The 8338-nt window shown below is 34.3% G+C and overlaps 1 protein-coding gene across 1 annotated transcript; it reads right to left on the minus strand.

Moving 5' to 3' along the window:
* Window positions 1-3404: 3404 nt before the first annotated feature.
* Window positions 3405-8102, minus strand: LOC110931393 (zinc finger BED domain-containing protein RICESLEEPER 2). Its single transcript, XM_022174789.2, has 7 exons — window positions 7583-8102; window positions 7209-7260; window positions 6950-7020; window positions 6184-6862; window positions 3752-5623; window positions 3590-3666; window positions 3405-3498 (listed from the first exon to the last, which is right to left on the minus strand). Exons 1-6 carry the CDS (start codon window positions 7928-7930, stop codon window positions 3590-3592), a joined length of 3099 nt encoding a protein of 1032 aa, XP_022030481.1. The 5' UTR covers window positions 7931-8102; the 3' UTR covers window positions 3405-3498.
* Window positions 8103-8338: the final 236 nt, after the last annotated feature.

Here is an 8338-nt window from a genome sequence, read left to right on the forward strand (position 1 = left end):
ACTATATTCTTAATACTATAAATGCTTGTAATATATTTCAGGTTTTTCACAATCAAACGATGTCATCTGTGTACCATCGAAGCCAGTGTCACTAGACGCAACCATATAGGACGCTTTGCAGTGGCCAACCAATGGAGGAAGGTACCATGTGAGCTATAGGTACGCTCCATTCGTGGGATCGTTTACAAGGAAAAGACCTATATCAACAACAGTGTGCATCAACATAGACCCCAATTGTCGCCGTTATAGGCTATCCTGATCACATATCGTCGCCCTAGGTTTCGCCAGCATAGATTCGTAGCTATAGGTAGCATGTGTCGTCAACATAGACGTTGTCACAGGTGACCCTGTACCGGGGTTGTTGCCATAAAGTTAAAAAAATAGAATTATCTATACCAACATGTTGTCATAGCTAATAAACGTGTTACAAATTAAAAATTCATTATTTGCTTGTGAAAACTGCATGTCTTTGACATAGGTAATATTCAATTTTTTATCAATCTTGTGTTTTTCAAGGTTTTCCAACGACCGAAAAATTTTCAACAATTCAATTCAAATACAAATTACCATAACATATTAAAATATTTAATATGTTTATAAATTGAGTTATTACACAGATGGACCCTATGGTTTATAACTAATTTCAACTTTGGGTACTAACTTTTTTTTTTTAAACAGGTTTAGGTTTTATGGTTTCAATTTTGTAACATCTTTGGGTACTAAAACCAAAATTATCAATATAATGACTAAAATACCCTTTCATTTTTATAATTTTATCAATGTAACACCTTTGGGTACTAAAACATAATTTTATTTAAGTTTAAATCAATTTTACAAAGAATTTTGAATTAAAATAATTTTTGTCTATAACAATTTTAAAAAAATTGAATGCCACTTCAATTACCGTGCAAAATTTTTTGTCTAATATAATGACTAAAAAATTTTATTTTATTATCGTGTAACAAAGATGAAACTGGCCGCATCCAATGATCCTTTTGTGTTTGAAATGCTAAAGATTCAAGTCTTGTATTTATTGATTAATATGACCAAAAAAAGGATCCACTTTATTATTTTTCTTGAAAAAGTTCTTTGAACCTAATTTTCATGTATTAAAAAAAAACTCAAAATGTTTATCAACCCAATTTTTTATGTTAAATCCTTGAAACTCACACTTGTGTAAAAAATAGTTAAAAGTAATAAATTGTTACATGGTAATTGAAGTGACATTCAATTTTTTTAAACTTAAATAAAATTAAACAAAAATTGTTACACGGTAATTGAAGTGCATTCAATTTTTTTAAAATTTTATAGACAAAAATAATTTTAATTTAAAATTCTTTGTAAAATTGATTAAACATAAATAAAATTAGGTGTTAGTACCCAAAGGTGTTACATTAATAAAATTAAAAAATGGAAGGGTATTTTAGTTATTATATTGATAATTTTGGTGTTAGTACCCAAAGATATTACAAGATTGAAACCATAAAACCTAAACATATTAAAAAAAAGGTTAGTACTCAAAGATGAAACTAGCTATAAACCATAGGGTCCATCTGTTTAATTAACTCTTACAAATTTGTTCAAATACATTACACATACAAAAGTAACCTAACCTCTCTGATTATCATTACCACTTCCATCACTTTCTCGTTATCTACGGAAGTAGTTCCCTCATCATTTGTTGCATCACTTTTTGGCCTTTTTGCATTTGCTCTAACGCTTGTTGATTCATCAGTTCTTGCAATTCACATAACGCACATTTGAGAACCTCAAACTCATTTGGGCATTCTCATGTTAAATATTTTGCTGCATTAAAAGATACAAATTCATAGATTATAATTTTTAATTAAATTCCATAGTTTAACTGTTGTAAAATATATAACCAACTTGTTCAACTTTTAATAATAAACGGTAAAATTTTCAAAATTTCAATAAATATATAATGAGTAAATTACAAGTTTTGTCCTTTATGTTTATACCAAATTGCAGGCAGTGTCCTTTAAAGCAAAAGTTGACGAATTTTGTACTTTATGTTTCAAAATCATGACCGGTTTATCCTTTGAGCCTAACTAAGTCAGATTTTTTGGTTAAGTATGGTCATATGCCTTGCACATGAGGGCATACTTGTCATTTCACCTCCAAAAACAAAAACCATTGTGTAAAACAATTTATATTAGAAAGAGTATTGTGTAAAATTTAAAAGAGGTATAAAATGAAAAGTTTGCATATTCTCTCTCTAAACTAAACTAAACTCCCTCTCTCTCTTACTTCTCTCCTGAGAAAGCTGTGTTGTCTCGTCACATCCATTCTCCAATTCTCCGCCTGTTAAGAAAATACAACCACCCAAAATATATGTATATATTATCAAGCCGCTATTGCAATGTACATATGGCCATGCTAAAATTATATTATAATGCCTTTAAAACATATCAACTAGCAAGCGCAGCATATTGACAGTAAAACTAAAATTCCCCTCTTACAAACATACCCCCCCCCCCCAACCCAAAATCTCCCAGTTTATCCCTAATTTTTCAAGATAGGAAGACAATACAAGCACTAAAACACACATAATCATCATCGATCATTTCTATTTCATAGCATAAAGCAATGCGTAAAATTAGACTTGGTAAACGGGTCGGGTCGGGTCAAAACGGGTCAATTATAAAAAAAGGGTTGTTTTGGTTCGGGTCGAAACGGGTCCGGGTCAGAACGGGTTTCGGGTCGGGTCAGGTCGGCTTTTTTTTAATAGATATACTAAAATCTTACATTGATACATATTAGTATATTACATTCTATAACTAGTGGATGTAGAATTTTTAACAGCAGCTTAATAACATCTTCATATTATAGTCCATTTTGCTCAACAGATAAAAACTATGGTTTAATTATTTTTTGCTAAACAAACCAAGCAAGACTTGAGATTACCTATTATTTATGTTGGAATCAACAAGTATAATTTATCAGATTTCTTAAAGCACTATATAGCATCAAATAGCAAAGGTTCAAACTATTCAAAATAAAATAATATCCAGAACTTTAAACTCTTGAAAAATGAACAAAATCATCATGTCAATTTAACGACAATGAATTTGAATTTAGGGCAATTATTAGTACGGAGGATATAGAGTGATTACCCGTTAACTTGATTCTTGAAACTGGAGAAACTAGAAGCGATCGACGAAAGATGCATTCTCACTTGCTCAATGGGCCGAGCACCGCACCAACAGCTAATAGATCCGAACTTGCCAACTTGAACCAGTGTGAGAATAATCAAACAACCATAAAACTAAAGATAATAATCATAGAAGTCAGGTTACAAATTACTAAAGTTGCAAAAAATCTAACCAGAACCATAAAATTAAAGTTGCAAACCATTAAGTAAACTGAAAATTACAAAAGATCTAGTTCGGTTTCTTGCATTTACAAAAGATCTGATTCAATAACATACAAAACGTCTTGACTAATTGCGCTTCTTCACGAATGCTTCCTTTAAAATCCCTGTGTTATAACGGGTCAAATTTATCGTAAATAAATATAATAAATTGTTTTAACATAGTTTAATTGTTTTAACATAGTCTAAATTCATTACCTAAAAGTTGCCAAAAGTTGGAATCAATGCTTCAATGTCTTCAACAAGATCTTCATCCATTTCGTTATCGTTTTCATCTGAACACGTAAAAAAATGAATGTTGAATTATAAAATAATTTATAATCATAAAAATTAAGTTGCAAAGAGAATCAACTTTCGTACCTTCTAAATCAAATAACCAATCACGTGTGCATAGCAATGCCTCAACATTTGATGATAACAATGAAGTTCGATACTTACTTAACACCTGACCTCCGATACTGAAAGATGATTCGGAAGCAACAGTAGTAATCGGGATGCTCAATATATCACGAGCCATTACAGCCAGTTTTGGATACCTTACTTGATTATCCTTCCAATACTGTAAAACATCAAGTTCTACTTTTCTATCAACGCTAGGTTCCTCCAAATACAATGTCAACTGTGACTTTTCATTATCAACAACTTTGTATTGGCTTTGAAATGTATCGAACCCATCCAACTCGTCGAGCATATTGTCACCAACATTTGAACTCTCGGGTATTAAAGAATCATGCATTATCTCCGATTGAATATTATACTCCTTATCATATAGCTTATGCATACCATCCACAATACGCTTCAATTTCTCTTCACGCTCTTTAAATGTCATGTTAAGTTTTGAAAAACAATATTCAACAAGCTTAACCTTGTACCGAGGATCTAGAATAGCTGCAAAAGACAAAATCATGGAATAACTTTTCCAATATTTATCAAACTTTTCTTTCATGTCTTTCGCCATGCCACTAATAACTTGATCCGCATTGCACATCTCTTTTTCAATATACAACCGAATTCTCCACACGTGATGAAAATATAAGTTCGAGGTAGGATAAGAGCTTCCAGAAAACAAAGTCGTAATTTCATAAAAAAGTTTCAAAAGTCGCGTGATTATTTCAACCCTTACCCATTCCTCTTCTGATGGAGAAGTTTGAAAACTTGAATCAATTAAGGCTAACCGAGTATAAGCCCGTCGATAAGCTAATGCACAATCAAGCATAAGATATGTAGAGTTCCATCTCGTTACAATATCTTGACGAACATGCTTCCCACACTGTAGTGAAAGTATTTCAATGCATTCCGCAAACTTATACTTCCTAGCAGCACTTGCTCTCACATATTTCACCGACTCTCGCACCCTTTCAATGGCCCCTTCAATTACTTTCAATCCGGCTTGAACAATAAGATTTAACACGTGCGCTGAACAACGCACATGAGTAAAATCTCCATCATACACTAATGCATTATTCAAACGCAAATGATCTTTTAAACGATATACTAATATGTCATTGTATTTTGCATTGTCTAGTGTGATGGTAAAAACTTTTTTCTTGATGCCCCAATCTGCTAAAAAATTGATCAAGTGCTCTGCTAAAATGGAACCACTGTGTGGAGGGGGTATAACTCTAAAGTTTAGCACTTTTTTCCTTAGATTCCAATTCTCATCAACATAATGAGCTGTTAATGCCATAAATCCATCTGTCGTGATCGAACTCCATAAATCAGAAGTCAAGCATATCCTACCGGTTACCTTTTCTAACTTGTCTTTAAGAATCATCTTCTCTCGCTCGTATATCTTTAAGACATCCGCCTTTGCAGTATTTCTTGTTATGAATTTCACATCACCGTGTAGAAATTTGTGCAAATTTCTTGTTTCCTCATGCTCAACATAGCTGAAAGGGTAGTTATGTTTGATAATTGAAATTGCTAACTTCTCCCTGTACATCGCTTCATCTAAAGGGGCGCGTTTTTGTTTTTTCGCCTGACCAGGCTCATCAATATCAAAACACTTAGGGATATGTCGTCTTAAGTTAGATGTCCCCGAGCTTGCATTCGTAACACACACCCGTCCGCAAGCACTGCATTTTGCTTTTTTGTCTCCATTTGGTGCAACCGGTAATAGGTCAAAATAGTCCCAAACATAAGAATGATGTTTACCCGAACTATATGAATTGCCTTCATCCTCATGTTCCCCTCCTATACTATGTTGTCCAAATTCCGAGTTGTTTGACATACCTTTCAAAATAATACTCAAATTTAGTTATTGCAGGCTAAATTAATGTAGTTTTGTAGACCACAAAGTGTAAAATCAACGATTTAGTGTCAAGATAATCATATCATCATCAAAAAAGCTTACTTGTTTGGTAGTCACAATTACACAACATGCTCAAATCCATCTATATTAACAACTACAAAATATACCAAATTCTGAATTAAAATATTTAATTCACCATTACAATTTACATACATGATACACAGGGTTGACTTTCATCAAACTCATCTCACAGTTGTAATTCCAGTCTAACCACTACAATAAATCTTCTAATTAGCACAGATTTAAAAAAAAAAAGTCATAAACACATCCTTAATATTAGATCTATAAACTAATAAACTGTGTTCCATATATACATAAAGTAATTTCGTGTTTTGATGTCATTACCTAAAGTAATTTTGTGTATAGATCAACCCAGAACTATTAAATTATCATATCATATCAATGTGCTTAAAACTTGAAACTTACAAAAGCATAAACAAATTTAACATCAGTTGAGATTCTACAAGAGTTATGATGATACCTTCACCGGAAAAGATGGCGTCGCTGATGAAGACGCCGGCAGAGGGTGGGGGTTTGTGGCGGAGGAGATGACAAACCTTCTCTAACTGAAGTTTCTTCCTCCGTTCGAGTTCATATTCATGTCTTCTTAAATTCGCCTTGTACTTTTCACCTCCATCAGGCAACCTAACACCTATCGTCTGCAAATTTCTCTTGGTCATTTCAATACTCGCCGCAATTTCACGGTCCGATTTCTCCATAAGTTCTAAATCCTCCGTTTTATTCTCCTGCGCGTCTACTCCACCGGCATCACTATCGGAATTCTTCTCCGATGTAGCCTCATGTTCTACCGTACGATCGTCATCACCGGAAGCGGTAGGTTTTAGCTCCTCGTAGGGTTTCTTTCGCTTGATTCCGTTGCGAGTGGTTTCTGCTTCAATGTCCATACATAAAATGTGAGTGAAATTGATGGTGATTGTGGCAGGTAAAGTGATCGGAGATGAGGGATTGAGTGAGGGAGACGACGGCGACCGGAATAAAGATGTCAAATCTACTAAAGAAGTCTTCATGGATCGTGAAGAAGATAAAACCTTCCTAGATCTACCCTTACCCGAAAGTTGACTCTTTAATTTGCGCCCACCACAACGATTGATGCAAGTCAAATCTTTTTCGAATGCACAAACAGTCCTAGAATCTTCTTGCTAATCAACAAACAAATACATGTGTGTGTACTCCGCCAGAGAAAAATGGAAAAAAAGTAATGGTTCAAGTGTAATAGAGAATCATACCTCTTCCTCCATCTTTTTGCCAAAAATTTTGGCAAACTTTGATGCGGATTTCTTTTTGCCATGTGAAGCACCTACAGAAAAACAATTCAACTGATTGCACACAAACAAAACAGACAATGCAATACTCCCAAATCAGAAATTCTATCTACGTGTCTCTTAATTGCGTGTTATGATCCTAACATCAACAAAGCCTGATCATCTAGGCAAAAGAATATATAAATACACATCAAAGTTAACAAAACCGTGCGATTAATCTTACCGTCATCACTATGATCAGAAAGCTGTATTGTCTCATCACATCCATTCTCCGCCTGTTAAGAAAATACAACAGCCCAAAAAATATATATATTATCAAGCCGCTATTGCAATGTATATATGCCCATGCTAAAACTATATTATAATGCCTTAGAAACATCAACTAGCAAGCACAGCATATTGACAGTAAAACTAAAATTCCCCTCTTACAAAACATAACCCCCCCCCCTACACACCCCAAATCTCCCAATTTATCCCTAATTTTTAAAGATAGGAAGACAATACATGCACTAAAAACACATAATCATCATCAATCAATCCTATTTCATAACATCTATAAGCAATGCATAAAATCTAAGATTCCACACAGAGCCAAACCTTCTCTAACTGAAGCTTCTTCCTCCGTTCGAGTTCATATTCATGTCTTCTTAAATTCGCCTTGTACTTTTCACCTCCATCAGGCAACCTAACACCTATCGTCTGCAAATTTCTCTTGATCCTGTCAATACTCGCCGCAATTTCACGATCCGATTTCTCCATAAGTTCTAAATCCTCCGTTTTATTCTCCTGCGCGTCTACTCCACCACCGTCACTATCGGAATTCTTCTCCGATGTGGCCTCATGTTCCACCGTACGATCGTCATCGCCGGGAGCGGTAGGTTTTAGCTCCTCGTAGGGTTTCTTTCGCTTGGTTCCGTTGCAAGTGGTTTCTGCTTCGATGTCCATACATAAAATGTAAGTGAAATTGATGGTGATTGCGGCCGGTAAAGTGATCGGAGATGAGGGATTGAGTGAGGGAGACGACGGCTACCGGAGTAATGGAGTTCAGGGTGTTATGCTACCCACCACCATGTGTGCGCCGTGAAGAGAAAGGGAAGTGTTTGGAAATCACGATTTAAGTGTGTCACAATTTGGGTGAACTTTTTTTTTTTATAAACTAGTAGGGTGCCCGCGCGATCCGGCGGTGTGAAACTTTAGATTGCGCCACTCGTTTTTGATAGTTTTCTTATTTGTATAATATATATGATAAAATTATTGTGGTGGATATATGTCATTAATGTTATACATATGTAAAGTTTTGTTTTTTTAAAAAAGTTAATAATCAAAACACAAAAAAAATATTGTTTCTTTTGT

The sequence above is a fragment of the Helianthus annuus genome, chromosome 17, assembly GCF_002127325.2.
Source record: "Helianthus annuus cultivar XRQ/B chromosome 17, HanXRQr2.0-SUNRISE, whole genome shotgun sequence".
Classification (NCBI taxonomy): Eukaryota; Viridiplantae; Streptophyta; class Magnoliopsida; order Asterales; family Asteraceae; genus Helianthus; species Helianthus annuus.